This window comes from Passer domesticus, unplaced genomic scaffold (genome assembly GCF_036417665.1).
Source record: "Passer domesticus isolate bPasDom1 unplaced genomic scaffold, bPasDom1.hap1 HAP1_SCAFFOLD_250, whole genome shotgun sequence".
In the NCBI taxonomy this organism is placed as follows: domain Eukaryota; kingdom Metazoa; phylum Chordata; class Aves; order Passeriformes; family Passeridae; genus Passer; species Passer domesticus.
Window position 1 is genome coordinate 21,761 of NW_026990029.1, and position 27,350 is coordinate 49,110.

Below are 27,350 nucleotides of genomic sequence, written 5' to 3' on the forward strand. Positions count from 1 at the left end.
TGAACTGGGATGAACTGGGGGGTCACTGAGGGTTACTGGGATGAACTGGGATGCACTGGGGGGCACTGGGAGGGTCACTGGCATGTACTGGGGGTTACTGGGATGTACTGGGGGGCACTGGGAGCACTGGGAGGGTCACTGGCAGGAACTGGGAGTTACTGGGATGTACTGGGGGGCACTGGGAGGGTCACTGGCATGTACTGGGGGTTACTGGGATGTACTGGGGGGCACTGGGAGGGTCACTTGGCATGTACTGGGGGTTACTGGGATGTACTGGGGGGCACTGGGAGGGTCACTGGCATGTACTGGGAGTCACTGGATGTACTGGGGGGCACTGGGAGGGTCACTGGCATGTACTGGGGGTTACTGGGATGTACTGGGGGGCAACTGGGACGGTCACTGGCATGTACTGGGGGTTACTGGGATGTACTGGGGGGCACTGGGACGGTCACTGGCATGTACTGGGAGTCACTGGGATGTACTGGGGCCCCGGGCCCTGCCATTCCCCCACACGCGGGTGGGAAACCCCACCCCCCCCTTCCCTCCCCAATGGTCCCTCCCGTGCTGACGCCACTTCCGCCCTCCCCCGGCGGAAGCGGCCACCCCGCGGCGCGCGGGGGCGGGGCCTCTTTGCGGCGCGCGCGGCGGCGATGGCGGAGCCGCGGGTGCGGCCCGGGGGGGAGCGGGGCGAAAAACGGGGCGAAAACGGGGCGGAACCGGGCAGAACCGGGCAGAACCGGGGCCCGGGAGGGAGCGGGGAGGGAGCGGGGCAGCCGGGGAGCCGCGGGGGGAGCGCGGGGCGCGGCCGCGTGGAGCGGCGTGGGCGCGGGGCCCGGGCATGGTGAGGCCTGGTCCCGGTACCGGCCCCGGTGAGGGCTGGGAGCGGGCCCGGGAGGGCTGGGGGCTGTCCCGGTGCCGCTGAGCCCCGGGATTGGTTCTGGCACCGGTCCCGGTGAGGGCGCGGGTTTGCTCACCGTGAGGCCCGGTCCCGGTGGCTCCCGGTAAATCCCGGTAAATCCCGGTAAATCCCGGTGCTGACCGGGGCTCGCTCTCTCTCTCTCCCGGTGCCGCAGGTTCTGGTGATCGACGGCCGCGGGCACCTCCTGGGGCGGCTGGCGGCCATCGTGGCCAAGCAGGTGCTGCTGGGTGAGTGAGTGACAGGGGTGAAATAACGGGATAAATACCGGGATAAATACCGGGATAAATACCGGGATGAACCGGGATAAATACCGGGATAAATACCGGGGGTAAACCGGGATAAATACCGGGATGAACCGGGAATAAACCGGGATTAATGGCGGCCATCGTGGCCAAGCAGGTGCTGCTGGGTGAGTGAGTGACGGGGAAATACCGGGATAAATACCGGGATAAACCGGGATAAATACCGGGATAAATACCGGGATAAATACCGGGATAAATACCGGGATAAATACCGGATGAACCGGGATAAATACCGGGATGAACCGGGATAAACCGGGATAAATACCGGGATAAACCGGGATTGAACTGGGAATAAACCGGGATTGAACTGGGGATAAATACCGGGATAAATACCGGGATAAATACCGGGATAAACCGGGATTGAACTGGGAATAAACCGGGATTGAACTGGGGATAAATACCGGGATAAATACCGGGATAAATACCGGGATAAATACCGGGGGTAAACTGGGAATGAACCGGGATAAATACCGGGATAAATACCGGGGTAAACCGGGATTGAACTGGGGATAAATACCGGGATAAATACCGGGGGTAAACCGGGATTGAACTGGGGATAAATAACGGGATAAATACCGGGGGTAAACCGGGATTGAACTGGGATAAATAACGGGATAAATACCGGGGTAAACCGGGATAAATACCGGGAATAAACCATGATTGAACCAGGAATAAATATTGGGAATAAACCAGAATGAACTGGGGTTGAACTGGGATTAAATACCAGGAATAAACCGGGGATAAAAACTGGGAATACGGGAGTAAACCCTGGAATTAAACCAGAATAAACCGGGATTGAACAGGGAGTAAACCAGGATTAAATACTGGGAATAAACCAGGATTAAATACCAGGAATAAACCAGGATTAAATACCAGGAATAAACCAGGATTAAATACCAGGAATACTGGGATTAAGTACCAGTATTTGGACTGGGATTGAACCGGAATTAAATACTGAGATTAAATTGGGATTAATACCGGGAATAAACTGGGATTGGAGCAGGAATACTGGGATTAAATGCCAGGATTGGACTGGGATGGAACCAGGAATAAACCGGGATTGAACCGGGATTAAACCCCAGGATTAAAGCGGAATAAACTGAGGTTGAACTGGGAATAAACCAGGAATAAATACCAGGAATGAACCAGGATTAAACCCCGGGATTAAACCAGGATTAAACCCCGGGATTAAACTGGAATAAACTGGGATTGAACCGGGATTAAACTGGGGATAAATACCAGAATTGAACCGGAAATAAACCCCGGGATTAAACTGGAATAAACTGGGATTAAATACCGGATTGAACTGGGAATGAACCGGGATTTGAACCAGGAATGAGCCAGGATTAAATACTGGGATTAAACCAGGATTGAACCCCGGGATTAAACTGGAATAAACTGGAATTGAACCAGGAATAAAAACCGGGATAAACTGGGATTGAACCAGGAATATCGGGATTAAATACCAGGATCAAACCGGTATTAAATACCAGGAATAAACCCGGATTGAACCGGAATAAACTGGGATTGAACCAGGATCAAAGCCCGGCCCCGCGCGGTGATGAGCCGCTGTCGGCCCTCGAGTTTAACGACCATGAGAGGAGCCACATGCACTACCAGCTGAGCGCGGGGAAAACGGGGCAAAAACCAGCAAAAACGGTGAAAAACTGGGATAAGAGGGGGGAAATGGGGGAAAAATGGGAAAAAAACAGGCTAAAAGGGGGGGGAAATGGGATTAAAAGGGGGGAAACAGGATTAAAATGGGGGAGAACCAAGAATAACGGGGAAAAAAATGGGAAAATGGGGAAAAAACAGGCAAAATGGGAAAAAACAGGCTAAAAGGGGGGGGAAATGGGATTAAAAGGGGTGAAAACAGGATTAAAATGGGGGAGAACCAAAAATAACGGGGAAAAAAACTGGGGAAAAGGGGAGAAACTGGGAAAGTCGGGATTAAAATGGGGGAAAACAGGAATAATGGGGGAAAATTTGGATTAAAATGGGGGGAAAATGGGATTAAAATGGGGGGAAATGGGATTAAAGTAGGGAAAACAGGATTAAAATGGGGAAAAACTAGGATTAAAATGGGGGGAAATAGGGATTAAAATGGGAAAAAACATAGGAAAAAATGGATAGAAAGGGGAAAACGGGATAAAAGGGGAAAAAACGGGATTAAGGTGGTGAAAACGGGATTAAAAGGGGGGAAAAACAGGATTAAAATGGAAAAAAACTGGATTAAAATAGGGGGAAATGGGATTAAACGGGGGGGAAACTGGAATAGTGGAGAAAAATTGGGATAAAGGGGGGAAAAAAACGGGAAAATCTGGATTAAAATGGGGGGAAAACTGGAATAACAGGGAAAATGTGGATTAAAAGGGGGAATAATGGGGAGAATTTGGACTAAAATGGGGAAAAATCAGGATAAAAATAGGGGAAAACATGTGAAAAACGGGGGAAAACTGGATAAAAGGGGGAAAACGGGGCAAAAAACAGGAAAAATGGGGAAGATCGGATTAAAATGGGGAAAAACTGGGAAAAACGGGATTAAAACTGGGAAAAACTGGATTAAAATAGGGGGAAGCGGGATTAAATGGGGAAATGGGATTGAAATGGGGAAAAACCAGGGGAAAATGGGGAAAAACGGATTAAAATGGGGGGAAAAACGAGGTAATGGAGAAAAAATGGGGGGAAAAAGGATTAAATGGGGACTAATGGTATTAAAAATGGGGGAAAACTGGGGAAAATCGGGGTTAAAATAGGGGAAAACGAGGGGAAAAGTGGATTAAAAGGGGGAGAAACGGATTAAATGGGGGGAAAACCAGGAAAAATGGGGAAAACCAGGAAAATGGGGGGAAACCGGGGAAATAATGGGAAAAATAGGGATAAAAGGGGGAAAAACAGGATTAAAATGGGGGGGAAACGGGATTAAAAGGGGGAAAAATGGAATTAAAATGGGGGGAAAACGGGAAAGATGGGATTAAAACGGGGGGGAAAATGGAGAAAAACGGGGAGAAGCGGGGGGAAAAGGGATTGAATGGGGCGTGACGGGGCCGGCGTGTCGCAGGGCGCCGCGTGGTCGTCGTTCGCTGCGAGGGCATCAACATCTCCGGCAACTTCTACAGGAACAAACGTGAGCGGAGGGCGCCGGGTTGGGGGGAAGCCTGGGTTCAGGTCCAGTTCCAGAGCTGGGAGGGAAATCCCGGGGTTTTGGGGGGAAAAATCCCAGGTTTTAAGGGTGGTAAATCCTGGGTTTTGGGTGGGGAAACCCGGATTTGGGGGGAAATTCTAAATTTAAGAAGGGAAGTCCCAGATTTTGGGGGGAAATCCCAGGTTTTGGGGAGGGAAATCCTGGATTTTGGGGGCAGATCCTGGGTTTTGGGAAGAAATCCCAAATTTCTGGGGGAGATCCCGGATTTTGGGGGGGGGGAAGTCCCAGGTTTTGGGGGAGAAAATCCCAGATTTTGGGGGGAAAAACCCTGGATTTTGGGGGCGATTCCAGTGGGTTTGAGTTGTGGGAAAGTTCCAGGAGGTCCTGGGCTCTCGCTGCAGCCCCAGCCCCTCCTGCTCTGGGGGATTTGGGCACTTTCCCATCCCTGGAGGTTCCCAAATCCCTTCCTGAGGGGTTCTGTCCCATTTTTACTGGATTTGTGCCCCATTTCTGAGGGATTCTGTCCCATTCTTGAGGAATTCTCCCCATTTTTGGTGGATTCTGCCCCATTTTTGATCACTTTTGCCCCATTTTTGATGTTTGTGCTCCGTTTTTGATGTTTTTGCGCCCCGTTCCCCGCAGTGAAGTTCCTGGCCTTCCTGAGGAAGAGGATGAACACCAACCCCTCGCGGGGTCCCTTCCACTTCCGAGCCCCCAGCCGAATCTTCTGGCGCACGGTCCGAGGTCAGAACCCCAAAAAAACCAAAAAAACTGCCTCAGAACACCCAAAATCCACAAAAACCCTGAAATCCTTGCTCAAAATCTCCAAAAATACCCAAAAACCTCCCTCAGAACACCCAAAATCCACAAAAAAACCAAAAATACCCAAAACCTCCCTCAGAACACCCAAAATCCACAAAAAAACCAAAAATACCCAAAAACCTCCTACAGAATACCCAAAATCCACAAAAAAACCCCCAAAAATACCCAAAAACCTCCCTCAGAACACCCAAAATCCACCAAAAATACCCAAAAACCTCCCTCAGAACACCCAAAATCCACAAAAAAACCAAAAATACCCAAAACCTCCCTCAGAACACCCAAAATCCACAAAAAAACCAAAAATACCCAAAAACCTCCCTCAGAATACCCAAAATCCACAAAAAAACCCAAAAATACCCAAAAACCTCCCTCAGAACACCCAAAATCCACAAAAAAACCAAAAATACCCAAAACCTCCCTCAGAACACCCAAAATCCACAAAAAAACCAAAAATACCCAAAAACCTCCTACAGAATACCCAAAATCCACAAAAAAACCCCAAAAATACCCAAAAACCTCCCTCAGAACACCCAAAATCCACCAAAAATACCCAAAAACCTCCCTCAGAACACACCAAAATCCACAAAAAAAACAAAAATACCCAAAAACCTCCCACAGAACACCCAAAATCCACAAAAAAACCAAAAATACCCAAAAAACCTCCCTCAGAACACCCAAAATCCACAAAAAAAAACAAAAATACACAAAAACCTCCCTCAGAACACCCAAAATCCACAAAAAAAACCAAAAATACCCAAAAACCTCCCTCAGAACACCCAAAAACACAAAAATACCCCAAAACCTCCCTCAGAACACCCAAAATCCACAAAAACCCCAAAATCCCTTCCTAAAATCCCCAAAAACCACCGAAATGCCCAAACCCCCTCCTAAATCCCAAACTCTCCTCTAAAATCCCCAAAATCCTCCCAAACTCCCCCAAAATCCCCAGAATTTCCCCAAACCCCTCTGTTTCACTCCAAAAACCCCAAAATCGCCCTGTTTAACCCCAAAATCCCCCTGTTTGACCCAAAATCTCATGTTTCACCCCAAAATCCCCGTGTTTCACCCCAACCCCAGGCATGTTTCACCCCAAAATCCCCGTGTTTGATCCAAATCTTATGTTTCACCCCAAAATCCCCGTGTTTCACCCCAAACCCCCCTGTTTGACCCAAAATCCCTCTTTTTCACCCCAAACCCAGGCATGCTGCCCCACAAGACCAAGCGGGGCCAGGCGGCGCTGGAGCGGCTCAAGGTGTTCGATGGGATCCCCCCTCCCTACGACAAGGTGGGGCCCCAAAACCCCCCGGATTCACCCCAAAGTCCCTGCCCAAAATCCCTTCCCAAAACCCCCCTGAATTATCCCAAAAATCCCTCCCAAAACCCCCCCGGATTCACCCCAAAATCCTTCCCCAAAACCCCCCGGATTCACCCCCAAAATCCCCTCCCAAAACTCCCCAGATTCACCCCAAAATCCCTTCCCAAAATCCCCTCCCAAAACCCCCTGGATTCACCCCAAAAATCCCCTCCCAAAACCCCCGGATTCACCCCAAAATCCCCTCCCCAAAAACCCCTGGATTCACCCCAAAATCCCCCTCCCAAAACCCCCCAGATTCACCCCAAAATCCCCTCCCAAAACCCCGGATTCACCCCAAAATCCTTCCCAAAACCCCTCCCCAAAACCACCCCGGATTCACCCCAAAATCCCCTCCCCAAACCCCCTGGATTCACCCCAGAATCCCTCCCCAAAAACCCCTGATTCACCCCAAAATCCTTCCCCAAATTCACCCCAAAACCCCTCCCCAAAACCCCCCTGATTTACCCCAAAATCCCTCCCCAAAAAACCCCTGATTCACCCCAAAAATCTCCTCTCAAAATTCTCCAAATTCACCCCTCATCCCTTTCTCAAACCCCCCAAAGTCCACCCAAAATCCCCTCACAAAATCCCCCAAATTCACCCCAAATCCTTCAGATTTACTCCAAAAATTTCCTCCCCAAAATACCCCAAATCCACCCCAAAAATCCCCTGCTCAAAATCCCCGGTTCACCCCAAATCCCACCCCCAAAACCCCTCAAATTCACCCCAAATCCCACCCCCAAAACCCCTCAAATTCACCCCAAATCCCACCCCCAAAACCCCTCAAATTCACCCCAAAAATCCCCTCCCAAAATCCCCCTGATTTACCCCAAAATCCCTTCCCAAAACCCCCAAATTCACCCAAATTTCCCCAAAATCCCCCAAATTCCCCCCAAATTCACCCAAATTTCCCCAAATTCCCCCCAAATTTCCCCAAATTCCCCCAAATCCCCCCAAAGTGGTGTCGATGATGTCACTGTACCTACATTGTTTGATTGCTGCTGAGAAAAACCCAAAACTGAGACACCACGGAGCCCAAAACGGGCTAAATTCACCGAAAATTGGTTAAATTCCTCTAAAATCTGATTAAATTGTCCTAAAACGTTATCAAATTCACCGAAAATTGATCAAATTCCCTGAAATCCAATCAAATTCCTCTAAAATTTGATTAAATTCCCCTAAAGTCTGATTGTATTGTCTTAAAACCTGATTAAATTGTCCTAAAACCTGATTAAATTTTCCTAAAACCTGATTAAATTGTCCTAAAACCTGATTAAATTCCCCCAAAACCTGATTAAATCCCCCTAAAATCTGACCAAATTCCCCTAAAATCTGATTAAAATCTCCTAAAATCTGATTAAATCCCCTTAAAATCTGATTTAATTCCCCTAAAATCGGATTAAAATCCCCTAAAATCTGATTAAATCCCCCTAAAATCTGACCAAATTCCCCCAAAATCTGATTAAATCCCCTTAAAATCTGATTTAATTCCCCTCAAACCTCATTTAATTCTTTCAAAGTCTCATTAAATCCCCCTAAAATCTGATTTAACTCCCATCCCATTCTGTACCTCCCACCAAAATCCCATAAAAACCCTTAAAAATCCCATTCCCCCCCTAAAAAAAACCCAAAAAACCCCAAATTCCCAAATTCCCAAATTCCGGAACGTTCCAGCGGAAGCGCATGGTGGTGCCGGCGGCGCTGAAAATCATCCGCCTGAAACCCACGCGCAAGGTGAGGGGTTTTGGGGTTTTTGGGGGGTTTTAGGGGAATTTATGGGGTTTGGGGGAATTTATGGGGTTTTGGGGGAGTTTTAGGGTTTTTTAGGGAGGATTTTAGAGGATTTTTGGGGGATTTTATGGGGTTTTAAGGGGATTTTATGAGGGGTTTTTTTGGGAATTTGTGGGATTTTTTAGGGCATTTTATGGGGTTTAGGGGAATTTATGGGGTTTAGGGGAATTTATGGGGTTTAGGGGAATTTATGGGGTTTTGGGGGAGTTTTAGGGTTTTTTAGGGGATTTAGGGGGGATTTTAGAGGATTTTTGGGAATTTTATGGGGTTTTAAGGGGATTTTATGAGGGGTTTTTTAGGAGTTTGTGGGGTTTTAGGGGAACTTACGGGGTTTTTGGGTTTTTAGGGACTTTAGGGGGGTTTGGGGGGATTTGTGGGGTTTTTTTAGGGGGTTTTTGGGGATTTTAAAGGTATTTTATGAGGAGTTTAGGGGTTTTATGGGATTTTATGGGGGTTTGGGGGGATTTAGGGGATTTTGGGGGGTTTTTTAGTGGGTTTTGGGGATTTTAGGGGATTTTAAGGGGATTTTATGTGGAGTTTTTTTAGGTGGTTTATGGGATTTGAGGGGGTTTTAGAGGAACTTACGGAGTTTCAGGGGAATTTATGGGATTTGTGGGGTTTTTTTTAGGGGAATTTATGGGGTTTTAGGGGAATTCTGTGGGATTTGGGGTTTTTTGGGGCCGTTTTGGGGGTTTTTTGGGTTTCTGAGCTCCAGTGCTCCCAGTTTGCCGTGCTGGGCCGCCTGGCCCACGAGGTGGATTTGGGTGAATTCTGTGAGGTTTTGGGCTGGTTTTGGGCAGTTTTTAGGTGGTTTTGGGCTGTTTTGGGTTTTTTGGGGTGTTTTGGGGCTGTTTTTGGGGTTTTTGGGCTGTTCTGAGCTCCCAGTGCTCCCAGTTTGCCGTGCTGGGCCGCCTGGCCCACGAGGTGGGCTGGAAGTACCGGGACGTCACCGAGGCCCTGGAGGAGAAGAGGAAGGAGAAGGCCAAGCTGCGCTACAGCAAGAAGAGGAAGATGATGGTGAGGAAAACGGGGCAAAAAACCCCAAAATCGGGAAAAAAAACAAAATTGGCAAATCTTTTTTCCGGGTTTTTTCCTTGTATTTCCCCCTTTTTCCCCCATTTTCCCCCCATTGTTTTCCCCCTTTTCCCCAAATTTGTTTTCCCCCTTTTTCCCAATTCCCTTCTTTTTTTCCCCATTTTTCCCAATTCTCCCATTTTTCCCTCCCTTCTCCCAATTTTCCCATTTTCCCCCCATTTTTTCCCCCGTTTTTCCCAATTTCTCTGTTCTTTTTCCATTGTTTACCCCCCAATTTTCCCATTGTTTTTTTCCCCTTTTTTCCCAATTCTCCCATTTTTTTTCCCCGTTTTTCTCAATTCTCCGGTTTCTTGCCACATTTTTTCCCCATTTTTCCCAATTCTCCCATTTTTTTTTCCCCATATTTTTCCCCATTTTTCCCAATTCTCCCATTGTTTTTTCCCCGTTCTTTCCCATGTTTTTCCCCGTTTTTCCCAATTTCCCCGTTTCTTATCCCATTTTTCCCAATTTCCCCGTTTTTTTCCCCGTTGTTTTCCCCCATTTTTACCAATTCTCCCATTGTTTTTTCCCCGTTTTTCCCAATTCTCCCATTTTTCTCCCCCCTTTCCCATTTTCCCCCCTTTTCCTCCATTGTTTTTCCCCGTTTTTCCCAATTTCCCCGTTTCTTATCCCGTTTTTCCCAATTTCCCCGTTTTTTCTCCCCGTTCCAGAGCCTGCGGCGCCGCGCCGAGCGCAACGCGGAGAAGAAAACGGCGCCGTTCACGGCCGTGCTGCGCCAGCACGGGCTGCTCCTCTAACTAATAAACCTAACTGGGACAAACTGGGCTGTACTGGTTCTTACTGGGACAGACCGGGACAGGCTGGGTCATACTGGGTTATACTGGGAGTCACTGGTTCATACTGGGATGGACTGGGAGCACAGAGCGGCGCCGTTTCACGGCTGTGCTGCGCCAGCACGGGCTGCTCCTCTGATAAACCAAACTGGGACAAACTGGGGTGTACTGGTTCTTACTGGGACACACTGGGACAGGCTGGTTCTTACTGGGACAGGCTGGGAGTGACTGGTTCAAACTGGGTTATACTGGCAGGGACTGGTTCATACTGGGAGGGACTGGAATGAACTGGGAGTGTCTGGGTGTTACTGGGACACACTGGGATGGACTGGGAGGGACTGGGTGTTACTGGGATGGGCTGGGTTATACTGGGAGTCACTGGGAGTCACTGGTTCATATGGGAGTCACTGGGAGCAGAGAGCAGCGCTGTTCATGGGCTGCTGCTCTGATAAACCAAACTGGGATGGACTGGTTTCTTACTGGGACAGACTGGGAGTGTCTGGGTGTTACTGGGATGCACTGGGAGGGACTGGGTGTTACTGGGATGGACTGGGTGTTACTGGGATGGACTGGTTCATACTGGGAGGGACTGGGAGTTACTGGGATGGACTGGGTGTTACTGGGATGGACAGGGTTATACTGGTTCATACTGGGAGGGACTGGGGTGTTACTGGGATGGACTGGTTCATACTGGGATGGACTGGGTGTTACTGGGATGGACTGGTTCATACTGGGAGGGACTGGGAGTTACTGGGATGGACTGGGTGTTACTGGGATGGACAGGGTTATACTGGTTCATACTGGGATGGACTGGGTGTTACTGGGATGGACTGGTTCATACTGGGATGGACTGGGTGTTACTGGGATGGACTGGTTCATACTGGGATGGACTGGGTGTTACTGGGATGGACTGGTTCATACTGGGAGGGACTGGGAGTTACTGGGATGGACTGGGTGTTACTGGGATGGACTGGTTCATACTGGGAGGGACTGGGAGTTACTGGATGGACTGGGTGTTACTGGGATGGACTGGTTCATACTGGGAGGGACTGGGAGTTACTGGGATGGACTGGGTGTTACTGGGATGGACAGGGTTATACTGGTTCATACTGGGAGGGACTGGGAGTTACTGGGATGGACTGGGTGTTACTGGGATGGACTGGGTTATACTGGTTCATACTGGGATGAACTGGGAGTGACCCAGCCGTGTTTTGGGGAGGTTTCAGAGCTTTTATTGAGCCACGGACGGCACCGGAGCTGCCGCGGCCACTCGGGGTCAGCGGTCACTCCAGTGGTCACTCAGGGGTCAGAGGTCACTCCAGTGGTCACTCCAGAGGGTCAGAGGTCACTCCAGTGGTCACTCTGGTGGTCATTCAGGGTCAGAGGTCACTCAGGGTTGGTGGTCACTCCAGTGGTCACTCTGGTGGTCACTCGGGGTCAGAGGTCACTCAGGGTCGGTGGTCACTCCGGTGGTCACTCCCGTGGTCACTCAGGGGTCAGAGGTCACTCCGGTGGTCACTCGGGGTCAGAGGTCGCTCCGGCCGGCCCCACGCCCACCCTGTGCCCGGGCCTGGTCCAGCAGGCGCGCGATGAGCTCGCTCTCGGCCAGCGGCATCTCGGGGCTCTCGGTCAGCCCTGGGAAAAGGGGACCCCAAAATCCGGGGATTTACCCCAAAATCGGGGGATTTACCCCAAAATCCGGGGTTTTACCCCAAAATCCGGGGTTTCACCCCAAAATCCGGGGTTTTACCCCAAAATCCGGGGATTTTACCCCAAAATCCGGGGTTTTACCCCAAAATCCGGGGGTTTTACCCCAAAAACGGGGATTTCACCCCAAAATCCGGGGTTTTACCCCAAAATCCGGGGATTTTACCCCAAAATCCGGGCGTTTTACCCCAAAAAACGGGGGATTTCACCCCAAAATCCGGGCGTTTTACCCCAAAATCCGGGGGTTTTACCCCAAAATCCGGGGTTTCACCCCAAGATCTGGGGATTTCACCCCAAAACCTGGGGGATTCACCCCAAAATCCGGGGGGATTCACCCCAAAATCCAGGGGATTTACCCCAAAAATGGGATTTCACCCCAAAATCCCGGGGGATTCACCCCAAAATCCAGGGGGATTTTACCCCAAAATCCGGAGGTTCACCCCGGGAACTGGGGGGGATTCCCCCCAAAACCCGGGGGTGCGCCCCAAAACTGGGGAGTTTTACCCCCAAAGCTGGGGGATTCACCCCAAAATCTGGGGGATTCACCCCAAAATCCGGGGATATGCCCGAAACCCAGGGGGGTTCCACCCCGAAAACGGGGATTCTGCCCCAAAACTGGGAGGTTTTACCCCAAACTCCGGGCATTTCACCCCCAGACCCGGGGGGTTTTCACTCCTAAACCAAGGATTTACCCCAAAACCCGCGGGTCTGCCCCAAATCCGGGGTTTTTTCCCCAAATCCCATTTTCCCCCCCAAACCCCTCGGTTTTTTCCCCAAAACCCCATTTTTTTCCCCAAAAAAACCCAATTTTTCCCCCCCAAACCCCATTTTTTCCCAAAACCCGTGTTTTTCGCCCCAAACCTCACCCCGCAGCAGGTACTCCCGCACGTGCTGGATCTCAAACCTCCCCGGTTTTCCCAAACCCCTAGTTTTTTGCCCCAAAACCCCATTTTTTTCCCCAAAAAACCCCTTTTTTTTCCCAAAAACCCGTGTTTTTCTCCCCCAAACCTCACCCTGCAGCAGGCACTCCCGCACGTGCTGGGCCTCGGAGCCCCCCCGGCTTTTCCCAAACCCCTCGTTTTTTGCCCCAAACCCCATTTTTTTCCCCCAAAAAACCCCCATTTTTTCCCCCCAAACCCCATTTTTTCCCAAAACCCGTGTTTTTCGCCCCAAACCTCACCCTGCAGCAGGCACTCCCGCATGTGCTGGATCTCAAACCTCCCCGGTTTTCCCAAACCCCTCATTTTTTGCCCCAAAACCCCATTTTTTCCCCCCAAAATCATGGTTTTTTTTTCCCCCAAATTCCCGTTTTTTCCCAAAACCGCGTTTTTTCGCCCCAAAGCTCACCCTGCAGCAGGCACTCCCGCACGTGCTGGGCCTCGTAGCGCAGCCCCGCGCCGTGGGGGAAGTTGGGGGGCCGGGCGGGGGGGCGGGGCAGCGGGAAGCTCTCGCGGCGCCCGCCCCACAGCAGCTCCGTGGGGCAGTTCATGTGCGAGGGCAGCTGCGGGGGGCAGGGGGCGTCGGGCGACCCCAGACCCAAATAACCCAGAACTCACCCCAAAAACACCCCCCAAAAAAAATAACGGGAATGAGAAATATCCCGGGAGGAGGAGGCCGGCCCTGAAAACCCCAAAAACCAAAAAAAAAAACCACCAAAAAAACCTAAAAAACCCTGAAAACCCCCAAAACCTAAAAAAAACCAAAAATGCCCCAAAAAAACCCAAAACAAAAAAATAAAGAAAAAACAAACAAACAAACAAACAAAAAAAAAGAACACCACCAAAAAACCCCCCAAAAAAACGCCCAAAAATTACAAAAAGAAAACCCCAAAACCCCCCCAAAAAACCCCAAAAACCCAAAAACTCCCAAAATGCGAAACCTGGACCCCAAAATACCCCAAAACTCATCAAAACCCAAAAGAAAAAAAAACCAAAATACAGAAACTCCCAAAATACAAACCCCCCGGTCCCGAAAACCCCAAAAATCCACAAAAAAAACCCCAAAAAACCCCACAAGAAACCCCCCAAAAAAAACCCCAAAACTCCCAAAATACGAACCCCGGCCCCAGAAAACCCCAAACCCCGACAAAACAAAAAACAAAACAAAACAAAACAAAAAACCACAAACACCACCCCAGAATTCCAAAAATCCTGAAACAGGAAAATCCAAAACCCCAAAATTCACCCCAAAACCCCGCGGTTTTCCCCCCCAAATTCCGTATTTTTAACCAAAATCCCGTTTTTTTCCCCCCAAATCCGGTCACCTCGGCCCAGCCGCGCGGCCCCCCCCTGTCCCGTTTCCCCCCCCAAACCCCAGGTTTTTAACCAAATCCCGTTTTTCCCCCCCAAATCCTGTTTTTTTTTCCCCCCAAATCCCGTATTTTTAACCAAAATCCGGTTTTTTAACCAAAATCCCGGTTTTTTTGCCCCAAAGCGGTGTCATCTCGGCCCAGCCGCGCGGCCCCCCCCAGTCCCGTTTTCCCCCCCAAATCCCATTTCCCCCCCCCAACCCGCTGTTTCCCCCCCAGATCCTGTTTTTTTCCCCCCCAAATTGCAGTTTTTAACCAAAATCGCGGGTTTTTGCCCCAAATCGGGTCACCTCGGCCCAGCCGCGCGGCCCCCCCCCAGCGCCGCCCCCCCCGGCAGCTCCGCGGCCATGGAGAAGAGCAGCGAGGCCAGGCCCCCCCCGGGGAACTGCAGCGACACCGACACCGACTCGTCCACGCCTGGAACGGGGCGGAAACCGGGGAAATCGGGAAAAACGGGGAAAATGGGGGGAAACGGGGGAAATCGGGAAAAACGGGGAAAAATAATGGGGGGGAAATTGGGAAAATAATGGGGGAAAACGGGGGAAATCGGGAAAAACGGGGAAAATGGGGGGAAACACGGGAAAAAGGGGGAACATAATGGGGGAAAACGGGGAAATCGGGAAAAAAGGGGAAAAATAATGGGGGGAAAACGGGGGGAAATCGGGAAAAAGGGGAAAAATGGGGGAAAACGGGAAAAAGGGGGAAATAATGGGGGGAAAACGGGGGAAATCGGGAAAATAATGGGGGAAAACGGGGAAGGGGAATCGGGAAAAAAGGGGGAAAAGGGGAAATCGGGAAAAACGGGGAAAATGGGGGGAAAACGGGGAAATCGGGAAAAAACGGGGAAAAATAATGGGGGAAAACGGGGGAAATCGGGAAAAAGGGGAAAAATAATGGGGGAAAACGGGAAAAAGGGGGAAATAATGGGGGGAAACGGGGGGAAATCGGGAAAAAACGGGGGAAAATGGGGGGAAAACGGGGGAAATCGGGAAAAAACGGGAAAAATAATGGGGGAAAATGGGGGGAATCGGGAAAAGGGGGAAATAATGGGGGAAAAATGGGGGGGAATCGGGGAAAAAGGGGATAAATGGGGGAAAAAATGGGGGGAAAACGGGAAAAAGGGGGGAAATAATGGGGGGAAAACGGGGGGAAATCGGGAAAAAGGGGGAAAATAACGGGGGGAAACGGGGGGGAAATTGGGAAAAATGGGGGAAATAATGGGGGGAAAAATGGGGGGAAATCGGGAAAAAGGGGAAAAATGGGGGAAAAACGGGGGAAATCGGGAAAAACGGGGGAAAATGGGGGGGAAAACGGGAAAAAGGGGGGAAATAATGGGGAAAAATAATGGGGGAAAAACGGGGGGAAATCGGGAAAAATGAAATAATGGGGGGAAAATGGGAAAAAGGGGGAAATAATGGGGGGAAAACGGGGGAAATCGGGAAAAATGAAATAATGGGGGAAAACGGGGGGAAATCGGGAAAAAGGGGAAAATAATGGGGGAAAAATGGGGGAAATTGGGAAAAAGGGGAAATAATGGGGGAAAAATGGGGGAAAACGGGGAAAATGGGGGAAAATAATGGGGGGAAAAACGGGGGAAATCGGGGAAAAGGGGAAAAAATGGGGGAAAAAAAACGGGGGAAATCGGGAAAATGGGGGAAAATAATGGGGGAAAAAATGGGGGGAAATCGGGAAAAAGGGGGAAATAATGGGGGGAAAAATGGGGGAAATCGGGAAAAAAGGGGAAAATAATGGGGGAAAATGGGGGAAATCGGGAAAAATAATGGGGGGAAAAACGGGGGAAATCGGGAAAAGGGGGAAAATAATGGGGGAAAAAACGGGGGGAAAAGGGGAAAAATGGGGGAAAATTATGGGGGAAAAACGGGGGAAATCGGGAAAAATGAAATAATGGGGGAAAAACGGGGGGAAAACACAGGAAATCAGGAAAAACGGAGAAAACGGGGGAAATAATGGGAAAAATGGGGGAAAAATTGTGGGGGGAAAACGGGGGGGAAAAGGGGGGAAAAATGGGGGGAAATCAGGAAAAATGGGGAAAAAACGGGGAAAATGGGAGAAAACCATGGGAAATCGGGAAAATAGGAAATAATTGGGGAAAAACTGGGAAAATAACGGGGAAAACGGGGAAAAATAATGAGGAAAAATAAAAACAATGGGGGGAAAACGGGAAAAAGAAAAATAATGGGGAAAATGGGGGAAAAAGGGAAAAAAGAAAAATAATGGGGGGAAACGGGGAAAAATGGGAAAAATAAGGGGGGGAAAACAGGGGGAAAGGGAGAGAAAAGAGACAAGAGGGGGAAGAAAAGGGGGGAAAATGGGGAGGAGAGACCCCAGTGCCCCCCAGTGCCCATTCCCAGTGCCCCCCAGTGCCCCCCAGTGCCCCCCAGTGCCCATTCCCAGTGCCCCCATTATCCCCATTATCCCCATTCCCAGTATAACCAGTATAACCAGTTAGGTCATTACCAGTAGGATGTAACGTGCCGTGGGCTCTCAGGTGAGTAGGGGGCTGTCCCCCCCCCAGCAGGGCCGTGGCCATCTGCAGCCCGTAGCCCCCCCAGTGCCCCCAGTACCCCATTCCCAGTATAACCAGTATAACCAGTATCCCCAGTTTGGCACGTACCAGTAGGGTGCAGGGTGCCGTGGGCTGTCAGGTGGGTGGGGGGCTGTCCCCCCCCCCAGCAGGGCCAGGGCCATCTGCAGCCCCGTAGCCCCCCAGTGCCCCCCAGTGCCCCCCAGTGCCCATTCCCAGTATACCCAGTATCCCCAGTTTGGCACATACCAGTAGGATGCAGGGTGCCGTGGGCTGTCAGGCGGGTGGGGGGCTGTCCCCCCCCCCAGCAGGGCCGTGGCCATCTGCAGCCCGTAGCCCCCCAGTGCCCCCCAGTGCCCCCCAGTACCCATTCCCAGTATACCCAGTATCCCCAGTTTGGTGCATACCAGTAGGATGTAACGTGCCGTGGGCTGTCAGGCGGGTGGGGGGCTGTCCCCCCCCCAGCAGGGCCGTGGCCATCTGCAGCCCGTAGCCCCCCAGTGCCCCCCAGTACCCATTCCCAGTATACCCAGTATCCCCAGTTTGGTGCATACCAGTAGGATGTAACGTGCCGTGGGCTGTCAGGCGGGTGGGGGGCTGTCCCCCCCCCAGCAGGGCCGTGGCCATCTGCAGCCCGTAGCCCCCCAGGTCCAGCAGGGCCCCCCCGCCCAGCCCCGGCAGCCGCAGCCGCGGGACCCCCGCCAGGGCGAAGCCGAGCCGCCCCCCGCAGCACCAGGGGGGACCCCAGGGAGCCCCCCCGGCCAGCGAGCGCAGGCGGCGCCAGGCCGGGAAAAAAACGCGTCCAGAAACCCTGGGGAGAGAGATAATGGGGTACTGGGAGCACTGGGAGCACTGGGAGCACTGGGAATGGGGATAACGGGGATACTGGGGGCACTGGGAGCACTGGGAATGGGGCTACTGGGGGTAATGGGGGTACTGGGAGCACTGGGAATGGGGATAATGGGGATATTGGGGATACTGGGATGGACTGGGAGGGACTGGGAATGGGATATTGGGGGGTACTGGGAATGGGCCAGCGAGCGCAGGCGGCGCCAGGCCGGGAAAAAACGCGTCCAGAAACCCTAGAGAGAGAGAAAACAGGGATACTGGGAGCACTGGGAATACTGGGAGAGACTGGGGGCACTGGGAATGGGGATAACAGGGATACTGGGGGTACTGGGAGGGACTGGGAGGGACTGGGAGGGACTGGGAATGGGCCAGCGAGCGCAGGCGGCGCCAGGCCGGGAAAAAACGCGTCCAGAAACCCTGGGAGAGAGAAACTGGGGGTACTGGGAGCACTGGGAGCACTGGGAATGGGGATACTGGGGGTAATGGGGGTACTGGGATGGACTGGGAGGGACTGGGAGTGGGATATTGGGGGTACTGGGAATGGGCCAGGGAGCGCAGGCGGCGCCAGGCCGGAAAAAACGCGTCCAGAAACCCTAGAGAGAGACAAACTGGGGGTACTGGGGGCACTGGGAATGGGCGATAATGGGGATACTGGGGGCACTGGGAGCACTGGGAAAGGAAAAAACGCATCCAGAAACCCTAGAGAGAGAGAAACTGGGGGGTACTGGAAGCACTGGGAATGGGGATAATGGGATACTGGGAGTAATGGGGGTACTGGGATGGACTGGGAGGGACTGGGAATACTGGGAGAGAGATTGGGGCGGGAAAAAAACGGGTCCGGAAACCCTGTGGAAAAACAGACTGGGGGTACTGGGAGTCACTGGGATGGACTGGGATGGACTGGGAGGGACTGGGGATACTGGAAATGGGGATACTGGGGGATACTGGGAGGGCACTGGGGGATACTGGGGGTCACTGGGGGGGTCCCACCTCCATGAGGAAGACCCCCTTGTCCCGCGCCGTCCCCACGAGCTGGGAACGGGGCACTGGGAGCACTGGGAGCACTGGGAATGGGGCACTGGTTATACTGGGAGTTACTGGGGGGGCACTGGGGGATACTGGGGGTCACTGGGGGGTCCCACCTCCATGAGGAACACCCCTTTCTCCTGCGCCGTCCCCACGAGCTGCGCGACCTCGCGGGCCCCCGAGCGCCATCGGCTTCTCCATCAGCACCGGGCGGCCGCGGCGCAGGAAGAGCAGCCCCAGGGGCAGGTGAGCGGGGTTCACCGTGCCCACGTACACCACGTCTGCGGGGGCACCCCAAAAAATGACACAGGGACCCCCCAAAAAAAACCCCGATCCAAAAAACCCCAAAAAACCCCAAAAACCCCATAAAAATCCCATAAAAAACCCAAAAAAACCCATAAAAACCACAAAAATCCCATTAAAATCCCACAGAAGAGCAGCCCCAGGGGCAGGTGAGCGGGGTTCACCGTGCCCACGTACACCACGTCTGCGGGGGCACCCCAAAAACACCCTCAGAAAAAACCCCGGTCCCAAAAAACCCCGAATTCCCCCAAAAAACCCCATAAAAACCCCAAAAAACCCCATAAAAAACAATAAAACCCAATAAAATCCCACAGAGGAGCAGCCCCAAGGGCAGGTGAGCGGGGTTCACCGTGCCCACGTACACCACGTCTGCGGGGGCACCCCAAAAAATGACACAGGGACCCCCCAAAAAAAAACCCGATCCAAAAAACACCAAATAAACCCAAAAAACCCCATAAAAACCCCATAAAAAACACAAAAATCCCATTAAAATCCCACAGAAGAGCAGCCCCAAGGGCAGGTGAGCGGGGTTCACCGTGCCCACGTACACCACGTCTGCGGGGGGCACCCCAAAAACGCCCTCAGAAAAAACCCCGATCCCAAAAAACCCCGAATTCCCCCAAAAACCCGTAAAAATACCATAAAAAACAATAAATCCCAATAAAAATCCAATAAAACCCAATAAAAACCCCACAAACCCCCCCGGTTCACCGTGCCCCCGTACACCACGTCTGCGGGGGGCACCCCAAAAAATGACACAGGGACCCCCCAAAAAAAACCCGATCCAAAAAACCCAAAAAAACCCCAAAAAACCCCATAAAAACCCCATAAAACCCACAAAAATCCCATTAAAATCCCACACAAGAGCAGCCCCAAGGGCAGGTGAGCGGGGTTCACCGTGCCCACGTACACCACGTCTGCGGGGGCACCCCAAAAACCCCCTCAGAAAAAACCCGGTCCCAAAAAACCCCCTCAGAAAAAACCCCGATCCCAAAAAACCCCGAATTCCTCCCAAAAAAACCCCATAAAAATCCCATAAAAAACAATAAATCCCAATAAAACCCCATAAAAACCCCACAGAAGAGCAGCCCCCAGGGGCAGGTGAGCGGGGTTCACCGTGCCCACGTACACCACGTCTGCGGGGGCACCCCAAAAAATGACACAGGGACCCCCCAAAAAAAACCCCGATCCAAAAAACCCCAAAAAACCCAAAAAACCCCATAAAAACCCCCATAAAAAACACAAAAATCCCATTAAAATCCCACAGAAGAGCAGCCCCAAGGGGCAGGTGAGCGGGGTTCACCGTGCCCACGTACACCACGTCTGCGGGGGGCACCCCAAAAACGCCCTCAGAAAAAACCCCGATCCCAAAAAACCCCGAATTCCCCCCAAAAAACCCCGTAAAAATACCATAAAAAACAATAAAACCCCATAAAAATCCAATAAAACCCAATAAAAACCCCACAAACCCCCCCGGTTCACCGTGCCCACGTACACCACGTCTGCGGGGGGCACCCCAAAAAATGACACAGGGACCCCCCAAAAAAACCCCACCCAAAAAAACCCAAAAAAAACCCCTCCAAAAACCCCAAAACCCCCAAATCCTCCCCCAAAAAAACCCCAAATCCTTCCCAAAAAACCCCAAATCCCCCAAAAAACCCCAAACCCCATCGGGGAGCACTGAACCTCCCCAAAAAAAACCCCAAAACCCCCAATATTCCCCAAAAAACCACCAGAATTCCCCCTAAAAACCCAAAATACCCCCCAAAAACCCCAAATCCCCCAAAATCCCTGCCAATAAAACCCAGAATCCACCCAAAAAAAAACCCCAAACCCCATGGGGGAGCACCGAACTCCCCAGGAAAAAACCAAAAAACCCAATATACCCCCAAAAAACCACCAGAATTCCCCCCAGAAACCCCAAAATCCCCCCAAAAACCCCAAATCCTCCCCAATAAAACCCAGAATCCCCCCAAATACCCCAAACCCCATCGGGGAGCACCGAACACCCCCCAAAAAAACCCCAAAAACCCCAATAACCCTCCAAAAAACCAACAGAATTCCCCCAAAAAAACCCAAATACCCCCCAAAAAACCCCAAATCGCCCAAAAAAAACCCCAAAATCCCAAATGTTTTTGGGGGTCTGACCGAGCTCGGGGTCCCGGGCCAGCTCCTCGTAGGACCCGTTACGCCCGGGGCACCCCCAGGCGCCGCGCGAAGGCCTCGGCGCGCCCCAAATCCCGCGCGGCCACCGCGGCCACCTGGGGTCACCGGGGGGTCAGGGGGGACCCCAAAATCCGGGGGGGATCCCGAAATCCCGGGGGGACCCCGAAATCCCCCCCAAAAACCCCGAAATCCCCCCCAAAAACCCCGAAATCCCCCCCAAAAACCCCGAAATCCCCCCAAAAACCCCGAAATCCTACCCAAAAACCCCGAAATCCACCCCCAAAACCCCGAAATCCCCCCCAAAAACCCCGAAATCCCCCCCAAAAACCCCGAAATCCCCCCGAAAACCCCGAAATCCCCCCCAAAAACCCCGAAATCCTACCCAAAAACCCCGAAATCCGCCCCAAAACCCCCGAAATCCCCCCCAAAACCCCGAAATCCGCCCCCAAAACCCCGAAATCCCCCCCAAAAACCCCGAAATCCGCCCCAAAAACCCCGAAATCCCTCCCCAAAACCCCGAAATCCCCCCCAAAACCCTGAAATCCCCCCAAAAAACCCCGAAATCCCTCCCCAAAACCCCGAAATCCCCCCCAAAAACCCCGAAATCCTACCCAAAAAAACCCCGAAATCCTACCCAAAAACCCCGAAATCCGCCCCAAAAAAAACCCAAAATCCCACCCAGGAAACCCCAAATCCGGGGGGACCCCCGAAATCCCCCCCCAAAAACCCCCGAAATCCGCCCCCAAAAAACCCCGAAATCCGCCCCCAAAACCCCGAAATCCGCCCCAAAAACCCCGAAATCCCTCCCCGAAAACCCCGAAATCCGCCCCAAAAAACCCCGAAATCCGCCCCCAAAACCCCGAAATCCCCCCCCAAAAACCCCCGAAATCCCCCCCCAAAACCCCGAAATCCCCCCCAAAACCCTGAAATCCCCCCCAAAACCCCGAAATCCCTCCCCAAAACCCTGAAATCCCCCCAAAAAAAACCCGAAATCCCTCCCCAAAACCCCGAAATCCCCCCCAAAAACCCCGAAATGCCCCCCAAAAACCCCGAAATCCTACCCAAAAACCCCGAAATCCGCCCCAAAAAAACCCAAAATCCCACCCAGGAAACCCCAAATCCAGGGGGACCCCGAAATCCCGGGGGGACCTCGAAAAACCCAAAATCCCCAAAGCCACCCCCAAAATCCCCCCCCGAAAAAAAACCCCAAAATCCCCCCTAAAAACCCCCAAATCCCACCCGGGAAAACCCCAAATCCCCGGGGGATCCCGAAATGCCCTCCCCCAAAAACTCCCACAAAAACCCCAAAATCCCCAAAGCCTTCCCAAAATCCCCCCCCAAAAAATCCCCAAATCCAGGGGGGACCCCGAAATCTCCCCTCCAAAAAACCCCAAAATCTCCCCCCAAAAATCCCCCAAAATCCCATCCAGGGGACCCCAAAATTCCACCCGGGGAAACCCCAAAATCCCCGGGGGGATCCCGAAATCCCCCCCCCCCAAAAAACCCCAAAATCCCCAAAGCCACCCCAAAATCCCCCCCAAAAACCCCAAAATCCTCCCCAGGAAACCCCAAAATGCCGGGGGGACCCCGAAATCTCCCCCCTAAAAACCCCAAAATCCCATCCAGGGGACCCCAAAATCCCTGGAGAAATCCCAAAACCACCGGAGAAACCCCAAAATCCCTCCCGGGGAACCCACAAAAATCCCCCGCGGTTTTGGGGACACGCCCGGGATTTTGGGGACACGCCCCGGTTTTGGGGACACGCCCGGGCTTTGGGGCATCCCACGGATTTTGGGGCTGTGCCAAGGGGTTTGGGGGCTCCCGGGGGGATTTTGGGGGGTCCCTGTGATTCTTGGGGGGTCCCGGGAGTTGTTGGGGGGGGTCCCGGGTGGATTTTGGGGGGGTCCCGGGGGGATTTTGGGGTCGCTGTGATTTTGGGGGTCCCGGGAGTTTGTGGGGGGGGGGTCCCGGGTGGATTTTGGGGGTCCCCTGAGGGTTTTGGGGTTCCTGGGTGGAATTTGAGTCTCCCGGGGGGAATTTGGGGGCGATTTTGGGGGTCCCGGGGGGATTTTGGGGTCCCTGTGATTCTGGGGGGTCCCGGGGGGGATTTTGGGGTTCCTGGGTGGGATTTTGAGGCTCCCGGGGGGAATTTGGGGGCGATTTTTGGGGGGATCCGGGTAGGATTTGGGGGTCCCGGGGGGATTTTTTGGGTTGCAGTGATTTTGGGGGGGGTGTCGGGGCGTTTTTGGGGGGTCCCGGGGGGGGTTTTGGGGTCCCGGGGGGGTTTTTGGGGGGTCCCGGGGGGTTTTTGGGGTCCCGGGGGGTTTTTGGGGGGTCCCGGGGGGGTTTTGGGGTCACCGTGTGCTCGGAGCGGGGCAGGGTCCCCAGGGCCAGCACGAAGTCGTGGCTGATGGCCCCGGCCGAGCAGATCCCCCAGCGCGTGGGGCCGGGCCGGGCCCGGGGCCGCTCCGGGCTGGGACACAGCTCCCGGTGCCGGGCCCGGTTCTGGTCCCGGTCCCGGTCCCGGTCCCGGTCCTGGTCCTGGTCCTGATCCTGGTCCTGGTCCCGGTCCCGGTCCCGGTCCTGATCCCGGTCCCGATCCTGGTCCTGGGTCCCGGTCCCGGTCCCCGGTCCTGGTCCCGCTCCAGATCCGTGTCCCGGTTCTGGTCCCGGTCCTGGTCCCGATCCCGATCCTGGTCCCCGCTCCAGATCCGTGTCCCGGTTCCGGTTCTGGTCCTGGTCCCGGTCCCGGTCCTGGTCCCGATCCCGATCCTGGTCCCGCTCCAGATCCGTGTCCCGGTTCTGGTCCCGGTTCTGGTCCCGATCCCGATCCCGATCCTGGTCCCGCTCCATGTCCCGATCCCGGTCCAGATCCGTGTCCTGATCCCGGCCCGGTTCCAGTTCCAGTCCCGGTTCCGGCCCCGGTTCCGATCCCAGCCCGGTCCCGGTCCCGACCTCAGCCCAGTCCCGGTTCCTGCCCCGGTCCTGACCCCGACCCCGATCCCGCTCCCGATCCCAGCCCGGTTCCTGCCCCGGTCCCGGTTCCAATCCTGCTCCCAGTGCCGATCCCGGTGCCGGTTCTGCCCCGGTCCCGTCCCAATCCCGACCCCAATCTCGGCCCGGTTCTTGTCCCGGTTCTTGTCCCGACCCCCGGTCCCGATCCTGATCCCGGCCCGGTTCTGACCCCATCCCAATCCCGGTTTTATCCCGGTTTTATCCCGGTTTTATCCCGGTTCCGGTCCCGGTTCTGACCCAATCCCGGTCCCGGTTTTATCCCGTTCCTGTCCCCGGTTCCTGTCCCGTTCCTGTCCCGGGTTTCTCTCGGGGCCGCGCCCGCCCCTCCCCCCGCCGTGGGAAGCGCCGCGCGCCCCTCCCCCCACCCACGGACGGGCGGGAACCCCAAAAACCCCGGGGGGGGGAGGGGCGGGGGGGAGGGGAACCCCCAAAAACCCCGGGGGGGGGGAGGGGCGGGGGGAGGGGAACCCCAAAAACGGGGGGGGGGAGGGGCGGGGGCAGCCCCTGAGACCCCCGGGGGGACCCGGGAATTTGGGGGGATTTCGGGGAATTTTGGTGCCCAAATTTCGGGGGTTCCGGGGGTCCCCGGATTTTGGGGGATTTTTGTGGGATTTTTGGGGGATTTTGGGGGATTTTCAGAATTTCGAGGATTTCGGGGGGGATTTGGAGATTTTTGGGAATTCCGGGGATTTTTAGCAGATTTTTGTGACTTCGAGCATTTTGGGGATTCCAAGGATTCTGTGGATTTGGGGAATTTTGGGAATCCCGGGGATGTTTTGGGGGCATTTGGGGCATTCTGGGGGTCCCTGGATTTGGGAGCAATTTTGGGAATTTTGGGGGAAATTTGAGGATTTTTGGATTTTGGGGGGATTTAGCGAATTCCGGGCACTTTGGGGTCTCAGATTTCGGGGCTATTTCGGGGATATTTCGGTAATTTCGGGGCCATTTTTGGGCCATTTTTGGCCATTTTTGGCCATTTTTGTGCCATTTTTGTGCCATTTTTGGGCCCATTTTTGTGCCATTTTTGGCCATTTTTGGCCATTTTTGGCCATTTTTGTGCCATTTTTGTGCCATTTTTGGGCCATTTTTGTGCCATTTTTGGCCATTTTTGGCCATTTTTGGCCATTTTTGTGCCATTTTTGGCCATTTTTGTGCCATTTTTGTGCCATTTTTGGGCCATTTTTGTGCCATTTTTGGCCATTTTTGGGCCATTTTTGGCCCTTTCGGGGCTCCCGCCCCCCCCCGGGCGTGGCCCCGCCCCCGCACGTGCCTCGGCCCCGCCCCCCGCGCCGCGCCGCGCTCCCATTGGCCAACCCCAGAGGGGGCGTGTCCGTTATGCAAACGAGCAGCCGGGTTTATTGTCGGTCAAGGGGGGGGGCGTGGCTCCGCGGGAGGCGTGGGCGACCCGCGCGCGCTGATTGGCGGCGGGCGGGGGCGGGGTGGGAGCGGCGCGCGGTGATTGGCCGGCTCCGGGGGCGGGGCGCGGCGGCGCGCCGCCATTGGCCGGGCGGGGCGGCAGGGAGCGCTGCCATTGGGCGGCGGCGCGAGGGGCGGGGCCTGGAGCGATGGCGGCGGCGGCGCTGCGGGCGCGGGGGCGGCGGAGCGGTGAGAGCGGCACCAGTGGCACCAGTAACCCCAGTAACGGCTCCCAGTAACGGCCCGGGGCCCCCGGGGCACCAGGGACCCCAGCCTGGGGCACCAGCGACCCCAGTAACGGCTCCCAGTCTGACCAGTAACGGCCCCCGGGGCCCCAGGGACCCCCTCCCAGTAACCCCCAGTAACTCCCAGTAACCCCAGTAACGGCTCCCAGTCTGACCAGTAACGGCCCCGGGGCCCCAGGGACCCCTCCCAGTAACTCCCAGTAACCCCCAGTTACACCAGGGACCCCTCCCAGTAACCCCCCAGTCACACCAGTAACCCCAGGGACCCCCTCCCAGTAACCCCCAGTAACTCCCAGTGACCCCAGGGACCCCAAACAGGGACACCAGTAACTCCCAGTGACCCCAGGGACCCCCTCCCAGTAACCCCCAGTCACACCAGTAACCCCAGGGACCCCTCCCAGTAACCCCCAGTCACACCAGTAACGGCCCCGGGGCCCCTGGGACCCCTCCCAGTAACCCCCAGTTACACCAGTAACCCCCAGGGAACCCCAAACAGGGACACCAGTAACTCCCAGTAACTCCCAGTAACCCCCAGGGACCCCAAACAGGGACACCAGTAACTCCCAGTAACTCCCAGTAACCCCCAGTGACCCCAGGGACCCCTCCCAGTAACTCCCAGTAACGCCCAGTTACACCAGTAACGGCCCCGGGACCCCAGGGACCCCTCCCAGTAACCCCCAGTCACACCAGTAACGGCTCCCAGTAACCCCAGTAACGGCCCCGGGCCCCAGGGACCCCTCCCAGTAACTCCCAGTAACTCCCAGTAACCCCAGGGACCCCAAACTGGGACACCAGTAACTCCCAGTAACGCCCAGTGACCCCAGGGACCCCTCCCAGTAACCCCCAGTAACCCCCAGTTACACCAGTAACGGCCCCGGGCCCCAGGGACCCCTCCCAGTAACTCCCAGTAACTCCCAGTAACAGTTCCCAGTAACCCCAGGGACCCCACTGACCCCAGCCAGTAACTCCCAGTAACTCCCAGTGACCTCAGGGACCCCTCCCAGTAACCTCCAGTAACTCCCAGTGACCCCAGTAACGGCCCCGGGACCCCTCCCAGTAACTCCCAGTAACCCCCAGTTACACCAGTAACAGCCCTTAGACCCCCAGGGACACCAGGACCGGCCCAGCGACCCCTCCCAGTAACGACCAGTAACCCCAGTGACCCCTCCCAGTAACGCCCAGTAACCCCAGGCACGGCCACCAGTAACCCCAGTAACCCCAGTGACTCAAGGGACCCCTCCCAGTAACCCCAGTAACCCCAGTGACCCCAGCCAGGGACTCCCAGTGACACCAGTAACCCCAGTGACTCCTCCCAGTAACGCCCAGTGACTCCAGTAACCCCTCCCAGTAACCCCAGTAACCCCAGTGACCCCACCCAGTCCCGCCCAGTCCCTCCCAGTCCCGCCCAGTGCTCCCAGGCCCCACTGGAGCCCCTCCCAGTGCTCCCAGTTTCCCCCCCCGGGACCTTCCCAGTTCTGCTCAGTCCCTCCCAGTCCCCCCCAGTTCCTCTCCCAGTCTCTCCCAGTCTCTCCCAGTGCCATTCCCAGTTGCTCCCAGTTGCTCCCAGTT

General features: G+C 54.2%; 2 protein-coding genes and 2 non-coding genes across 5 annotated transcripts; 3 read left to right on the top strand and 1 right to left on the bottom strand.

The window, feature by feature from the left end:
* Nucleotides 1-559: 559 nt before the first annotated feature.
* On the top strand, nucleotides 560-10,189 carry RPL13A (ribosomal protein L13a). Of its 2 annotated transcripts, XM_064406462.1 has the most exons (8): nucleotides 560-665; nucleotides 1,074-1,146; nucleotides 4,283-4,348; nucleotides 5,009-5,110; nucleotides 6,388-6,473; nucleotides 8,217-8,276; nucleotides 9,228-9,350; nucleotides 10,079-10,189. In XM_064406462.1, exons 1-8 carry the CDS (start codon nucleotides 651-653, stop codon nucleotides 10,163-10,165), a joined length of 612 nt encoding a protein of 203 aa, XP_064262532.1. In that variant the 5' UTR covers nucleotides 560-650; the 3' UTR covers nucleotides 10,166-10,189. The 2 variants fall into 2 exon arrangements, with proteins under 2 accessions (XP_064262532.1, XP_064262533.1); XM_064406463.1 differs by lacking the exons at nucleotides 560-665; nucleotides 1,074-1,146 and adding an exon at nucleotides 1,255-1,328.
* On the top strand, nucleotides 2,773-2,851 carry LOC135292248 (small nucleolar RNA Z195/SNORD33/SNORD32 family). The gene has a single exon (XR_010354699.1). It is a non-coding gene; the product is annotated as a small nucleolar RNA Z195/SNORD33/SNORD32 family (small nucleolar RNA).
* Nucleotides 7,502-7,571, top strand: LOC135292249 (small nucleolar RNA SNORD34). Its single transcript, XR_010354700.1, has one exon. It is a non-coding gene; the product is annotated as a small nucleolar RNA SNORD34 (small nucleolar RNA).
* Nucleotides 10,190-11,243: 1,054 nt separating the features above from the next.
* Nucleotides 11,244-23,958, bottom strand: LOC135292246 (trans-1,2-dihydrobenzene-1,2-diol dehydrogenase-like). Its single transcript, XM_064406465.1, is given in 12 exon segments — nucleotides 11,244-11,836; nucleotides 13,256-13,409; nucleotides 14,507-14,530; nucleotides 14,533-14,633; nucleotides 17,316-17,484; nucleotides 17,486-17,522; nucleotides 17,978-18,027; nucleotides 18,753-18,815; nucleotides 18,817-18,917; nucleotides 21,088-21,127; nucleotides 21,129-21,200; nucleotides 23,464-23,958. Coding segments are annotated over 12 exon segments (1,416 nt in total). The 3' UTR covers nucleotides 11,244-11,726.
* Nucleotides 23,959-27,350: the final 3,392 nt, after the last annotated feature.

Coding starts and splice junctions, on each gene's coding strand:
- RPL13A (XM_064406462.1), top strand. Junction 6,474..8,216: donor TCCCCCCTCCCTACGACAAG/GTGGGGCCCCAA, acceptor GGAACGTTCCAG/CGGAAGCGCATGGTGGTGCC. Junction 9,351..10,078: donor GCAAGAAGAGGAAGATGATG/GTGAGGAAAACG, acceptor TCCCCGTTCCAG/AGCCTGCGGCGCCGCGCCGA.